The 15,913-nt window shown below is 38.5% G+C and overlaps 2 protein-coding genes across 2 annotated transcripts in view; both read left to right on the top strand.

Annotated features, from left to right (window-relative positions):
• Positions 1-15,913, top strand: part of LOC115256313 (protein ultraspiracle) — a 474,548-nt gene that overhangs the window by 99,495 nt on the left and 359,140 nt on the right. The window lies entirely within an intron of this gene.
• LOC109410996 (probable maltase) lies at positions 166-2,734 on the top strand. Its single transcript, XM_019684458.3, has 3 exons — positions 166-266; positions 1,069-1,159; positions 1,224-2,734. Exons 1-3 carry the CDS (start codon positions 216-218, stop codon positions 2,732-2,734), a joined length of 1,653 nt encoding a protein of 550 aa, XP_019540003.3. The 5' UTR covers positions 166-215.

Below are 15,913 nucleotides of genomic sequence, written 5' to 3'. Positions count from 1 at the left end.
CTTGCAAATAGGCAAGCAAATAGGAAATGTATTAATAATTCAGATTGAGAAACGAACTGCTAATATCTAATTTATGCAAAAATGTAGCTTCGATGTGAACTCATCTCAATTTGAATATTCAGTCGGTCTTACGTGAAGAGTATCAAAATCATCCGATCAACTTTCTTCGACATCAGTCAACCGCTATCAGTTATCCACTGATCGGAATAGGCAGAATGAAGATTTTTATACCTCTATTAACCAACCTTCTAGTAGGGCTGACCACTAGTATGGGACACGCTTGTGTAGAAAAAATGATTCCTCGCTCCAGTCAACTTTTTAGATCCCATTTAGGTCCCATATGAACTGTACAAAATTTCAGCGCAATCGGTGAAGCCATAATTTAGCGCAAGCGGTTCAAAGTTTTCATAGGATTTACTATGGGAAAAGTTACACTTTCAGATAAAAAATCCCAGAGGTCGCCCCTTGTCTCCTTAGTTCAAATCAATCAATGCTTATTGTAGAAAAATCATTTATGAAACTTTCCTTCAAAGACCGCAAAACGATTGGATGCTTGTGAAAAAAGTTATTGATTTATTAACGATTAGTGATCCAACGAACGGCTTTTTGTTTTGATTTATCAGCAGCACTGCTGCTGCCGTTGTCGCATGGGGTGGCGGGAGGCATCACCACCCCCAGGAACAGCAGCAGCCAAGGCAGCAGCTACAGTGCTGCTAATAAAACAAAACAAAAAGCCGTTCGTTGGATCACGAATTGGTAATAAATCAATAACTTTTTCCACAAGCATCCAATTGTTCTGCGGTCTTCAAAGGAAAGTTTCATAAATGATTTTTCTACGAGAAGCGTTGATCGATTTGAATTAAGGAGACAAGGGGCGACCTCTGGGATTTTTTGTTTGAAAGTGTAACTTTTCCCATAGTAAATCCTATGCAAACTTTGAACCGCTTGCGCTAAATTATAGTTTCACCGATTCAGATGAAATTTTGCACAGTTCATATGGGACCTAAATGGAATCAAAAAAGTCGACTGGAGCGAGACTTTGATGTTTGTCCCATACTACTGACCACTGCTTTGGACTGGTGGGAGCACGGAAACTTCTACCAGATTTACCCACGATCCTTCAAGGACTCCGATGGTGACGGAATTGGTGATCTGGATGGTAAGATTGGTGTCGAATCTCGTAATCGCTCAAGTAGTTTGAACACTCTATTTTTTTTTTTCAGGGATCACCGAAAAACTGCAATATCTGAAAGACATAGGAATGGATGGAATTTGGTTGTCACCGATCTTCTCTTCGCCGATGGTTGACTTTGGCTATGATATTTCAAATTTCCGTCAGATTCAAGCGGAATACGGTGATCTGGACGCTTTCCAGAGCTTGTCCGACAAGTGTAAGGAACTGGGTTTGCATCTGATCTTGGATTTCGTCCCGAACCATACCAGCGATCAACACGAATACTTCATAAGGTCTGTGGAAAAAGACGAGACGTACAAGGATTTCTACGTATGGCATCCAGGGGTAGACGGCCCGAACAACACCAAAGTTCCACCATCAAACTGGTTAAGTTTGTTCCGTGGATCGTCGTGGGAATGGAATGAACAGCGTCAGGAGTTTTATCTGCATCAGTTCCTAAAGCAACAACCGGATCTTAACTACCGCAATCCAGCAGTAGTTGAAGAGATGAAGAACGTGCTCCGCTACTGGTTGGATCGTGGAGTTTCTGGGTTCAGAATTGATGCCGTACCTTATATCTTCGAAAGTGCCGAGTACGACGGACGTTACCGTGATGAGCCACAGAGTCGAGCCTCCAACGATCCCGAGAATGCAGCCTATTTGACCCATACACAAACCATGGATCAACCGGAAACCTACGACATGATATATCAATGGCGTGCAGTTTTGGACGAGTATACCGAGAAAGACAATAGAACTCGAATTATGATGACCGAGGGTTATACAAGTCTTCCGAAGATCATCGAGTTCTTCGGTAACGCTACCGCTAACGGGGCACAGATTCCGTTCAACTTCGTAATGATGGGTTACATTGACAAGACCAGCACTGGCGCAGACTTTGCCAAATACGTCAAAACCTGGTTGGATGCCAAACCAGCGAACAGGCGATCCAACTGGGTACTGGGAAATCACGACAACAGTCGCATTGGATCTCGCCTGGGCGAGAGCAAAATCGATTTATACAACATCGCTTTGCAAACGTTGCCGGATATTGCCGTCACGTACTACGGCGAGGAAATCGGAATGCTCGATCAGTGGATTCCTTGGAATGAAACCGTTGATCCGGCTGCCTGTAGAACGGATGAAGCTACCTTTTCCGCTTACTCACGAGATCCGTTTCGTACGCCAATGCAGTGGGACAATGGAAAGAACGCAGGTTTCTCTAACGCAGCTAAAACGTGGCTTCCGGTGGCGGAGAACTATAAGTCCCTCAACGTCCAGGCTCAGAACCGGGCTCGCAAGACCCATCTGAAGATATTCAAGAAGCTGACCAAGTACCGCAAGCGCCAAATCCTGGCCGAAGGAGACCTCGAAATCCTGGTGTCCGGGGAGAATCTGCTCGTGTACAAACGGAAGGTCGAAAAGGTGGGCTACGTGGTCGTCGCGCTGAACTTCGGAACGGAACCGGTTGCGCTGGGTTTGACCAGTTTGTACAGTGGAGTTGATAAACGAATGCAAGTGGTGGTGTCGTCTAACAAGGTCGCTACTGCGGATAAGTAAGTTTGGTTTGGTTTTTAAAAGTTGATGAAAATGATAATAAAATACTTTATGTTTCAGTGCCTGGGTGGATGTGGATAAATATCAATTGATTGGAGAGAGTGGCATCGTTCTGCAATACCTTTGGGGTAAGAATCCATTTGTTTCTTAACTTTAGATAGAATCTGACGTAGTATCAAAATAAATGGTAGATTGAAAAGCTATGTCTTTAAAATGATAAGAAATTTCACGAGCTCCACGGTATTGTTTCTCCACAGTTTGGTTTGATAAGTTTATTATTATTATGTTTATTAATAATAATTCGCCCAACAAATTCTACAAAAACTTATCATATATCATCGTAAATACTTCAGAGCAGAGTTGATGTACACGTGCTGTAGTCCCATGTACGGGAGCCACACGGCAAGCAAGCTCCCAGGAGTTCTGTACATTTTGAGACTGAAAGTTGTGCGCCACATTTTTCTCAAGATGTGTCTCATGAGCTTCGTCTCATGCGCTGGTTAAATTAGAAAATTTCACGACAAAAACTTCCTAAACGAACGAGAATTGAAACCTTAACCTTTGCATTGAGAGTCCCTAGTCGTATCTTATAGACCAACCAGACACTTGAGTTGTGTACGGAAAACAGTTGTTGAGGTTCTTCGTTACCAAGAAGTTGTTTTTCACTTTAGATACCAACAGCTCACGCAGCGCATGAGACGAGCTCCCCGGGAGCTATGCGCCTAGCTCGCATCCACCAAATTTTCGTGAGCCTCCTAGCAGCGCAGCACACTGTGATTTTGAAGAGCTGGGAGACAATTTGGTGGGAGGCTCGCTGTCACATTTATGTACACATGAGCAATGGGAAACTCTGCTTCAGAGACTTTTCAGAACTATTATCAAAGAATGCTATGAGGAAGTGTCCATGTATTATTTAAAAAAATGGCGTTTCATCATAATTTTATCAGAGTTTGATTTTGCAATTTCTTGGAAAATTCCTCTGTAAATATTTTTTTAGAAATTTCTTTAGGAACTCATTTGACTCAGGATTTCCTTTGAAAAGTACTACACTCAAGCCTCCCTTTAGGTAGAGTCTGAGACGAGACCGGATAACTGGTTTCTTATTGATCTTCTTTTCTTCCAAAATGTTTGTTGTTTATTTACGTTTCGCTCCGATCGTTGTTCGGGCTAGTGTTGCCAAACATTTTATGTTGCTTTAAGATTCAAGTTTTTTTTACGGATGAAACATGAATGAGAAGCGCCCATAAATTTTGTTATGAGTTTAGGGGGACGGGCAAATGAAGGAAACTTCCATAATTGATTATCCATAGCGTGTTCGTAAATCAAAACTAATGAAGGATTAGTTCTAAATGATATTTGTAAACATAATTCTTTGAAAAATCTACCTTAACGCTAAAGCTAGATTTTCTTCAAAATTGATCACGTATCACGATTTTCATACAAAATAGTCACCGTTGAGATGCTGTAACTCTGCTTCCTGGTGAATGATTAGGCTTACATTTAGACGAGAAGAAACGTCTTCGGTTTTGATTTAAGCTAAATATTTTTTTTGTGGCATCAGCTACAAAAGAAACAAGGTCAAATTGTTCAAAATAGGACCACTCCCAAATTGATCATCGAAAACAAGCGAGAAGGCACCGATTCATTGCCTTCTTTTGGTGCTCATTTCTAACAAAAATACAAAAAAAATAGTGAAGAAAACAAACCGCGCTTCAATCTTTGATTTTGAGTAGGATTGAATTGATAAAGCAACCCCCCGAGCAGTTGAAACAATCTCCGTAATAACAGTTTTTGAATGTTGATTTTTTTGTTATATTTTTTTTTTTTTTTGAAGAGTGACCAGGTGGAGCTGCAGGACAGCTAATAGCAAAGCCTGGACCCCAACTTTCCCCCTACTAGGACCAATACTCACGATGGACTAGACGATGTCGTCAACTTGAGCAAAGTGTGTAGTAATTAGCATTGGGTCGTACCTAGTAGTTTTTAAAAATACTGTTTTTAACTCCCATCGCACTAGTGTTTTGATCGAATGGAAGCTCCAAAGATGATTTGATAATTGAACAATATTTCAATAATCGTAAATCTCAGAGGTCACTGGACAACATTCAGAGAGAAAAAAAGGCTGTCTATGTAAACGCCTTCAGAGTACTATTCTTAAGAAATAGACAAAGAGCAAAAAAAAATGTGTCGTAGGTAATTTTTAAAGATTTGATATTTCTGAAAGTTATTCGAAGACAGCTACCAGAGCTAGCGTTTTTAGCCGATATGGGCAACTAGTTTTTCTGACAGCTTCCCCAAACAATAATCAGATAATATCCTCAGTTATTTTATAATACATTCTGAAAATTATTTCAAGCTGATTACCAATAGTGGCAATAACCGATGTTAGTCATTGACAACACCAGCATCATCCCCGAATAACTCTCATATTAGTGTTAGATAACACTTTTTGAGCTTCCATTCGATGTTGTAAAGAAATTAGTCAAACCCTTTATATCAAAATATAGTCTATAATGTATCAAATTGTGTTCCTAATTTCGCTAGTCGTCTTCTGCATATCTTTGATCATCTTAGTCCAAAATAATATTATATCCACCGTAACCCTTCACATTGTCAACTGTCCTAAGTCCTAAAGAAATATGTAACTAAATTTCTGCTTTTTTTGGTCAGTGAAATAATACCGTCTAAGATATAAAAACAAAAAAGTTCAGTCAACTGTTTTTTGGCAAAAATAAAAATGATAATGATTATTTGTCAACTTTTATATATTCATCCCTACAAAACCTATAAAAATAAGAAATACAAATATAAACTCCTAAAATCAACAGTTTTATCTTTACCTAATCAATCCATTATTTTCTAATTGTAATGAATCTAATCTGTAAGGCTGTAAGTCAACTTATCCTAGCGTCTCCTGTCCTGTGTACTTTCGAATTCAAGTGATGAATGATGAGTGTAACGCAGAGACCTCCCCTACCCACTCTTGCGTTAGTTAAATTTAACAATTATTATTAAATTTGAGAAATTTCAAAGAATGCTAAAATTAGGTCTATGAAAGCGGAATTATAACTTGTCATTTATTTGTGATAAATGCACAACGGATACTGTTTTGATTCCCATTAGCACTTACGGCCGACTTTTTTCATTTGCGCTTACATCGTAAACCAGATATATCTAGCTCAAAGTCCAAGCGGTGGTGAATAAACTGGCGCTAAAGTGCTAATGGGTTAAACCCTCCCATCGCGTCAAGATCGAATATCCAGGGGGAGGGAATAACAGTTTTTGAATGTTGATTTTTTTGTTATATTTTCAATACATTTAATTAATTATTACGAATGAAAAAAATAATTCTCTTTCATAATTATAATGCACTTTTACCATAATAAAAAAAGTATGCGGGCCGTTTTTTCAATCGCTTTTGACAACACTGTCCACACGCGGTCGGGAACGGTCGGATGGTTTTTGCTTTTTTCTAATAGCATGAAATCAACCAATCAGCAGCTGGTCCGTTTTGGCCCCATATCGAGCTACCTATTGACTGGTCTCGTTTCAGGGTAGAGTACATTTAGGAAAATCCATTTAGGTCCCTCCATTAAGGTAACGTTACCTATATGGAATTTGATTATTGCTCAGAGCATTTGGAGTACTAAAGATAAGGAATAAAGTTGATTTACGGGAAACAAGCAGAGTTAAGAGGCGTTTACGGCGTGTTTAAGGATTAACAGTTTATGAATATCCGAGAACTTCCTGGAGCTTAGGCCATCTGAACTACTAGCGTAATCAGTGATCTACTGGAGCATTATGGATAAAATTCATTCTTGCACACTGTACAACCCTATGCAACTATATGTTGTCAAGTTGTGAGTTTATTTTATGTTTGAGAACCTCCAAGAACTCCCTTGTGAGTATAGGTCAGCTGATCTACCAAAGTATTTGGTTGTCTCTAAGAGCTTAATCACCAAGGTACAAACCCGCCTAGCATCAGGTGGCTATGACCTATCAAGTGATGAGTTCAATAATTTTTTAAGGATCTCCCTCGAGTAAAGATTATCGAATCTACGATAGCTACTACCGTCTACCCCCGTTGGTTTGAACGACACCTCATGCAAACCAACGGGGTTCATTTTTTTGAACTTCTAGTAACCCTGTGGGCATCGAAAAACACACTGACGGTAACCTCTTTTGCTGTTTTGTTTTGATTCTGCGTTCCGTTTCACTCCGTTCCATGAGCAGAATGACGTTTGAACCATATTTAGTTTGAACGATGTGTAGATTAGAGGGGGTCAAATTAAAAAGTGTTCAGATTAGATGAGGTCAAACACTCAAACAGTCAAACAGTGTTCAGATTAGATGAGGGGGTAGGCGGTAGTTGTATAGCATAGCATAGCATAGCATAGCATAGCCGACCGTACACATCCTGGGGTGGCTGTCGATAGAGACGTTTAATCCGTCAGAAAAGTTGCCTGGGATTTGACAAACCTTTCATTTAACGAACTCTCGACACCTGGCCAGGTCCTTACGATCAGCGGGGATGGGGAGGAAATGTTGATTAGTTATCTACTCAGAATATGTCCAAGAACTTGGCCCATTTCATAGATATCTGGAGTTGGAAATTGGATAGGGTTTAATATGGTGCTTTCCTTGGCGAAAAAGCGTACGAGAAATTGTCATGTTGACACATGTTAACCCTCTAATACCCAACCCCGCCTTTAGACGGGGTATAGTTTGAGCATTTTTGTAATTTTTGTTTCGTGGGGAATCAAAATTTTTATATTTTTGGCTGATATTTAGGACTGTTTTGTATATCTCAAAATGGTTTTTGATGTATTTTAAAGCGTATTTACATTTTTTAAAAATCATTGAAAAATTGATGTTTTGATCACCTTTTAGAAGTCATTGTTTATTTTGTATTGAATCGCTACAATTAACATATTTTAAATTTTTCGCAAACCATTCTATCCTTGTTTAATAGTTTAAGGGGATCGAATACACTCTAAAATTATTTTTCTTAAAATTACACGGAAAATAAAATTTTCTGTGAAAAAAATTTAAAATAAATATATATCAACAATAATCATAAAATCTCAAAATGTTTTCATCCCAAAAAATCCGTACCCCAAATAGGCTTCCAGGAAAAATATAAAAGTGTGGGGATGTTCAAAAATAAAAATTAGAAAAATCAAAAACTGAAATTCACGAAATCAAGAATTAAAAAGAATCATCTTCCAAAACATGTTTAAATCGATTTTAGATGACGAAAAATGATATTTAGATCAAAATCAAAAATTTGGGTATTAGAGGGTTAACCAAAAAATTTTACTTACAAGTGTGTAATATAAATCAAAGCAAATCAGAAAGATCTCACCCGTTTGTCTGATGATCGTCAAAAAGATGCTGCAACGGCTGCACGTCAATCCTGATCGCCAACAATCCATCGTCAACATCATGACGAGCCAGAGTTTCCGGAATCCACTTGATCTTCCACAATAAATATTCAATCAATCCTACAGTCAACTCGCGCACTGTAAGTGTAAGCTTCTTGTGTTGTATCCCCAGCTCAACGAAATAGGATTTCCAAACTCGATTCTAATTTTCCTTTAGAGTATTAGCCGAATTCAAGTTTCATTTTACAAAATAAAAATTCACGAGAACGAAAAACACGATGACAGAAAAAATTGAATGCACGTCCGCGCGCAGTGCCTGCTATGATCACATTCCGGGGGTAGGCGGTAGTTGTATCCTAGGATAGGATGTGACACCTGCAACTTCTCTGTCTAATTTAATAAATCATGAATGAGATTCAAACTCATACAGAATCAAGTGTTTATGTTCTATCAAGTGGTGGGTTCAAAGATTGTATATAAGTATCCGAGAACTCCCAGGGGTATAGGTTATCGAATCTACAAGCGTAATCAGTGATCTATTGGAGCATTATAAATTAAACTTAAACTAACACATCCCCATGCAACTATGTGATGTCTAGTAATGAGTACACTGTATATTTCAGGATTTTGAAGAACTCTATTGAGTGTAGGTCAACAGATCTACTAAGGCAGCCTGTCTCAAACTTCTTTACCGACGCATGTATTTCTTTAAGAGCTGGTGGGTCGCGACCCATAGTTTGAGAAAGATGGTACTAAGGTATTGAAATGTACCTGCGAGTCTCTGAACCCCCCCTTAAATCCCACTGAAACCTCCTGAAACGCCTTGAAACGCCATGAAGTGCTTTAAAACGCCTCTCAAACCCCCATGAATAATCCGTGGCCTAGAAACGCCCTGAAGCGTCCCCAAAAACCTCCATAGAACCTCCGTGGAATTCGCCTGAGAGCCTCTGAAACTCCCTAAAACCTCCTGAAACGCCCTGAAACGCCTCTGAAAATTCAGTGAAATGCATCTGCATTGGGGTCTCCAGTTAGCCTAGTGGTTAAGGCTATGGTTCGCCAATCCGGGGACGGCGGGTTCGATTCCCGTTCCGGTCGGGAAAATTTTCTCGACTCCCTGGGCATAGTGTATCATTGTACTTGCCTCACAATATGCAAATTTATGCAATGGCAGGCAAAGAAAGCTCTTCAATTAATAACTGTGGAAGTGCTCAAAGAACACTAAGTTGAAGAGAGGCAGGCCAAGTCCCAATGAGGACGTAGAGCCAAAAAGAAGAAGAAGAAGCATCTGCGAGCCTCTGAAGCCCCCGGAAACCTCATGAAACTCCCTGAAAAGCCTTAAAACAACTTGAAACGCATCTGAAACCTCCATTAAACCTCCGCAAAATGGAGCGAGCTTCTGATGCTCACTGAAACCCCCCAGAAACCTCATGAAAAGCGCTGAAGCGCCCCGAAAAGTATTGAAACACTTTAAAACGGTTCTTAAACCCTCATAGAACATTTGGGAAATTTACCTGAAAGCCCCTCTGCAACCTCCTGAAACGCCATTAAATGCATTGAAACGACTGTGAAACTTGTGAAATTAATCTGCGAGCCTTTGAAGCCCTCTTAATCACCCGGGAAACCTTCTGAAACGCTCTGAAACGTCTTGAATCACCTACGATTTGAAGCCCCCTTAATCACCCGGGAAACCTTCTGAAACGTTCTGAAACGTCTTGAAACACCTACGATTTGAGACACCTCTGAAACCCCCAAGAAACCTCCATGAAATTCACATGCGTGCCTCTGAAGCTCCCTTAATACACCCCTCCCCCCTCTCCTTCCTGAATCCTCCATAAACGTCCTGAAACGCCTTAAAACCCTTTGGAACGCCTTTAAATGCATTAAAACGCTTTCAAATCCTCTAAACCCCCATGAAACCTCCGTGAAATTCACATAGGACTCTCAGAATCTCCCTAAACCCCCATGAAATTTCTGTGAAATTCACCTAGGAGCCTCAGAAGCTCCATAAAACATCTCTGAAATCTCCTAAAACGCCCTGACCCGCATTGAAACGCTTTAAAACACGCCTCTTATACCCCCACCCCGTTCGTGAAATTCAAATTCGAGGCTCTAAATCCTCCGGAAAACTCCTGAAAGCCCTAAAATGCATAGAAACGCTTTAAGAGCCTCTGAAGCCCAATGATACCTCCTGAAACGCTTTGAAATGCTTTTTGAACGCCTCTGAAACCATGTGAACCTCCGAAGCTCCCCGAAACACCTCTCAAACGTTCTGGAACACATTGAACCGCTTTCAAACGTCTCTGAAAATCCTTTGAAATCACCGTGAAGCTCACCCGAGAGCCTTTGAAACCTTCTGAAGTACCTTGAAACGCATTGAAACATCTTGAAACGCCTCTGACAACCCCGTGAAATTCACCACAGAGTTTATGAAACACTTAAAAGCCTTCTGAAACCTCCTAAAACGCGTGAAAACACCGCTGACCCTCTCTCCCTCTACTTCCTTGAAATCCCTCTGACTCTCCCCTCTTTAATCTGAAAGCCTTGATCCCCTCCCCCTTAATATCTGCCAGCTACTTACCCTTCTCAATCTTCTTTGTGAGGTTTGGGTGTAGCATATTTTTGAGAGACCCTTCCGGCATTTCTTCGTAAATTTCCTTAGAATTTTTTTCGTTATTTTTCAATTTCTTAGATCATTTCTATGGGCATTCCTCCATAAACTCCTTTACAAACTGCTCCTAGAATACCTTGAAGATTTATTTAACGAATGTCGGAATAAATGCTAGATTTTTGAAAATATGTCAGACAAATTTCTAAAAGAATAGTTGAATTCTCAATACCTGAAAAAAAATCCCTCATTCGTCAGAGAAATACATGAGGAATTAAATAAAAATACAAAAAAAATTGCCACAGAAACTCTTGATAAAAACTACCACAAGAATTGCTTAAGGAATTGCGTTATTAGTTTCTGAAATGCAAAAGGAACTCTGGCAACACTGTTGTTTGGTTGACACACATTTAAGCTTCCTCGTAAATTAATCGTAATTTAGTAGTACTTCAGTTGATTTAAATATCTTTTGTTGCGTAATCTAAATGTGATATCGCTGTGCTGCATGCGAAGTGTGTTTTGGTGATATAGATTAGAATAAATCCCGAAGAAATCATTATTCTAAATAGTGCACTTAAAGAAGTCCATTGTTTGTGGTTTTATAGAAACGCGCCTTGCTTTGCTGCTGTTGTTGTTGTTGTGCTGTTGCTGCTGTATTGAGGTAAAAGAACCCGCATCGCGAAATTGATTCGAGCTGGTAGAAGATTGATGTGAGTACACCTATAGACACACCTTGTTCAAATCACCACTTCTTTCAAGAGTTTTTCGTGCTATCCCCCGCCGCCCAAACGGTTACTAGACAAGCGAAGAGCAATTGTTAGAAAATTGGTTGATAAACATCGAGGTCTCGCTCCCATAGCATTGCGTTTGTGATATTTATTGCCGCCCGAACGGCCACTTGACGATCAAATTGCATTAGTCGTTGGTGAGTGGGTTTGGTCTGGTAGGCTAGAAAGCACACTTTGACGTTCGTTTCACTGAGTAGCTGGGGGTACTGGATCTGATCTACAGTACACTCAAACTAATTTACTGATAGAATCTAAGTGCAGGAAGCACATAGATTACGAACGAGAGAGAAAAAAAACATTATATGTGCAGCTAATGAAAATTAAAACTACTTTATTGAATTTCAATCTTTTTGTAATAAATTTAGAGTTGCCACACTCTAAATTTATTACAAAAAGATTGAAATTCAATAAAGTAGTTTTAATTTAATTTTTAATTTTTTTTAATTTTTAACATAAAAATCAACCGTGTTCAAATAAAATCCAAACACTAACATAACAACGTGAAACGAGCATGGCGCGCGCTGGAAACGATCATTTTGTCGCGGAAAATTGAAAACTTCTCTTTCAAACGGGTGCTTGAAGGATGAAATTACCCGACCGAGTTGCTTGGTGTTTTTGATGGTGAGTAGTTAACTTGTTATTCATACTTTAAAAATCATTTCAAACTACGTACATCTCTTTAACTTTCTTTTAGAGTTGCACAACGTCGACCGTTCCTCCACCGTCATCAAGGGCAAACACTTAAACGACTTCGGAGCTGCCGGATGGAGTTTAAAAAGACGCGCGAACGTGAATCTGGGGTCACGGATAGGCCGCAACATCGGTGGACCTTCCAGGATGATCATCTCCAATGACCGCGGCAGCGCCGGATCTCCATGGATTGTTATTTTCCTTGGCCGTGGCATCGGCGGATTGAGTATACGCAACAAGGGATTGGTCACTGGGCGTGGGCACATTGTGTCCGGTATACATGCTGGCACCCAAGGACTTATAAATAAAACTTAATTTTACTATTAAATCAAGATAATAAATGGGCTGAAACTCGGTCTGAAAAGTTATTTATATCAGTTGATCGCGAATAATCCAAAATTTTCATTTATTATGGTTTAAAAGCCAACTTCCAAGGCAAAAAATTGATATTCTTATTAATAGAAATCATGTGCCGGACGATTGAAATCTAATCGATTGATTTTTAAAAAGCAAAAGGTTCGCACATAAAATTCATCTTGACTGAGTTGACAAAATTTCGATAGGGCTGCACTTATTTTTTAAGTGCAAAAGCAATTGGTCACAATCTAAGTGCATGGCACTTACATTCAAAATGTTAATTTTTCTGAGTGTAGTAATTGTTGTCGTTATTTTTCATCGTATGCGTATAAACACAAACAGACTGTCTCTTTAATGTATTGCATCTAGTCATATCTGTTTTATTCTAGTACTGCATCTCCATTGAACTCAATTGCTTCACAGTATTTTTTTGTTGTGGTCTTTTGAATTTAGTATTAGTGTGTTGCTGTAAATATCGAGTTTTTGTTTACATTCCTGTTCCATTGATAATATTTTTCTGCAACTTGCTTTCCATAATTGTGCACAATGAAGAGTGACGATGTGTATGTTTGTACCATTTGTACTAAGAAGGAAAACGATGGTTCTAATTTTTTAACGTGTATGTACTGTTTCACTAGTTCTGATTTTAAATGTAAAAATATTGTTGGAAATGCGGTGCGTCGTATGAGAGAATCCGATTATTTTTGTTCACCTGATTGTTCTGCTATCTACCAACGTATCATATTGATGCAAAACAATAACCAATCTCTAATGTCCTCTTTCGCTGCTGAAATGAAAGCAGTAATTTCGGCAGCTGTTGCTAACGAAATGCGTTCACTCAAAACTGAAGTTAAACAAATTACTGCATCCATTGAAAAATCACAGGAGTTTTTGGCAGCTAAGTTTGACGAAATTGTTGCCGATTTTAAGGATCTGAAGGTAGAAAATGAAAAGTTGAAGAATGAAATTGATCAACTTAAAAACTCCCAAAACCAGTTGAAGAGTGAGGTACATAAGCTTGAAGCTATTGTTGATAAGTCTGATAAAGCTGCTCTAGATAATAATACTGTTTTATGGGGTATTCCTGCAGGTCCACATGAGAACTTATTGAACGTAGTTGACAAGCTTTTTCATTGCTTAGGACTCGAAGTAAATTCCAATGTAGTTACATCTGCTGAACGTATTTTTGATAATAACAAAAACAACAACACTCTTGTCCCTATACGAATCGTGTTTTGTGATAAGAAATCCAAAGAGAAAGTGCTTGATAGAAAAAAGCAGTTCGGGAAGTTGTTGTCAACAGCGATCGATGAAAAATTTGTTGTCAATGGGAGGGCATCGAACGTAACCCTCAGAGATGAGTTGTCTCCTTTGTCCCTTGAATTGCTGAAAGAGCTAAGAGAGTCGCAGGAACTCTTGAATATAAAATACGTTTGGACTGGTAGGGGTGGTGTTGTATTGGTTAAAAAGGCTGATGATAGTAAACCAGAGCTAGTTAAAACAAGAGATGATCTTAGTCGAATTATGTGTCGCTTTTCGCAAGATTCGAACTTCACTGGACATTTCCCATCGCCAAAACGTAACAAATTCGTGCTTTAAATTGAATGTCGCTGAACTGATCGTATAATTGAGTTAATTGTCTAGTTATTAAAATGGATTCTATACCAAATATGATTATAAATAAATATTTTGAAAATTTGGATAATTTTAATAAAAAATGTGAAAATTTTGGCTCTAATTGTATGAATGTAGTTCAGTGGAACGTAAGAGGAGTTAATGATTTTGAGAAATTCGATGAAGTGATTTATTTTGTAAATGAGTGTAAATTAGACATTGATGTTATTGTTGTCGGTGAAACATGGCTTAAAAAACATAATTGTTGTATTTATAATATTCCTGGTTATCGTGCGTTCTTTTCATGTCGTGAAAATTCGTCTGGTGGTTTAGCTGTATTTGTAAGAAACTCTTTGGAATCTAAAATAATAGAAAATAAATCAATAGATGGCTTGCACTATGTGCGTTTAGAAATTAAATTATGTGGAAACTTGTTTAATTTTGTTGGTGTTTATCGGCCACCATCTTTTGATTATAACACATTTCAAGACATTTTAGAAAGTTGGCTAACATTTGCTACCCCGTCTAAGCCGTTTATTGTAGTTGGTGACATAAATGTACCAATTAATATGCAAAATAACAATGTAGTTACAAAGTACAAGAATTTATTGGAATCTTATGGCTATGTATACACAAACACAATCCCAACTCGCCCAATAAGCAACAATGTATTAGACCATTGTATTTGTCCAATCGACCTTGCATCACAGCTTCAGAATTATACAATTTTCAATGAAATTAGCGACCATATTCCAGTGATATCATCTCTCGCATTGAGTAATGGTAGAAAGCATCAAGAATTGAGAACTAGTGTTGTTGATCACGTAAAACTGCAAAATGAGTTCTCATTGTACTTAAATAACTTTCAGATTACTGACGATGTAGATGCTGTCCTTAAGGCTCTTATTGCAAAGTACAATTCTTTGGTGAGTGAATGTACAAAAACTTTCTCTAAAACTATTAATGTTAAAGGAGACCATTGTCCATGGATGACGTTTAATCTCTGGCGATTGATTCAAATTAAGAACAACTACCTTGAGAGACACAAAAGAAATCCTGGTGATTTACATGTTATTGAAATATTGGCTCACGTTTCAAAAAAAGTTAAAACCACTAAAATACAATGTAAAAAACAGTATTATGAAAACATTTTGAAAAGTTCAAGCCACTCTAATGTGTGGAAGAGCCTGAACCGAATATTTGGCCGCACTAAAACAGAGGAACGAATTAAATTGCGAATAGATGGACATGTCTTGGATTCAGGCCACGATGTTGCAGAAGTTTTTAACAGTTTTTTCTCTACTATCGGAATAATTTGGCTAATAAACTCAAAAATAGTAACTTCGACTTTTTAAATCCCGTAAAACAAGTCAGCAACTCGATATTTTTGAGGCCAACCAGTGCAAATGAAGTTTGTATCTTGATAAATGAACTTGACAGTAACAAAAGCAGAGGGCACGATAATATTCCAGCTGATCTACTAAAAGCTAACATGGCTCCATTTTCTGAAATAATCACGAAACTTTTTAATAAAATTATAACAACTGGATCTTATCCCGATGTTTTGAAAATTGCCAAGGTCACGCCGGTATTCAAATCTGGAGACACACTCGATCCTTCTAATTATCGGCCAATTTCAACTCTGTCGGCCCTAAATAAAATACTTGAGAAGCTTCTAACTAGTCGGCTTGTAAACTTTTTGTGTGCTAACAATGTTATGTATAAATATCAATACGGATTTCGG

This window comes from Aedes albopictus, chromosome 3, assembly GCF_035046485.1.
Source record: "Aedes albopictus strain Foshan chromosome 3, AalbF5, whole genome shotgun sequence".
Taxonomy (NCBI): domain Eukaryota; kingdom Metazoa; phylum Arthropoda; class Insecta; order Diptera; family Culicidae; genus Aedes; species Aedes albopictus.
This window is presented reverse-complemented; position numbering and strand designations above follow the sequence as displayed.

What these genes read in the sequence shown, in the direction of transcription:
- LOC109410996 (XM_019684458.3), top strand. Translation starts at nt 216, where the DNA reads ATGAAGATTTTTATACCTCTATTAACCAACCTTCTAGTAGGGCTGACC. An exon ending in TTCTAGTAGGGCTGACCACT is followed by an intron (nt 267 to 1,068) that starts AGTATGGGACAC and finishes CTACTGACCACT; the next exon opens with GCTTTGGACTGGTGGGAGCA. An exon ending in CGGAATTGGTGATCTGGATG is followed by an intron (nt 1,160 to 1,223) that starts GTAAGATTGGTG and finishes TTTTTTTTTCAG; the next exon opens with GGATCACCGAAAAACTGCAA.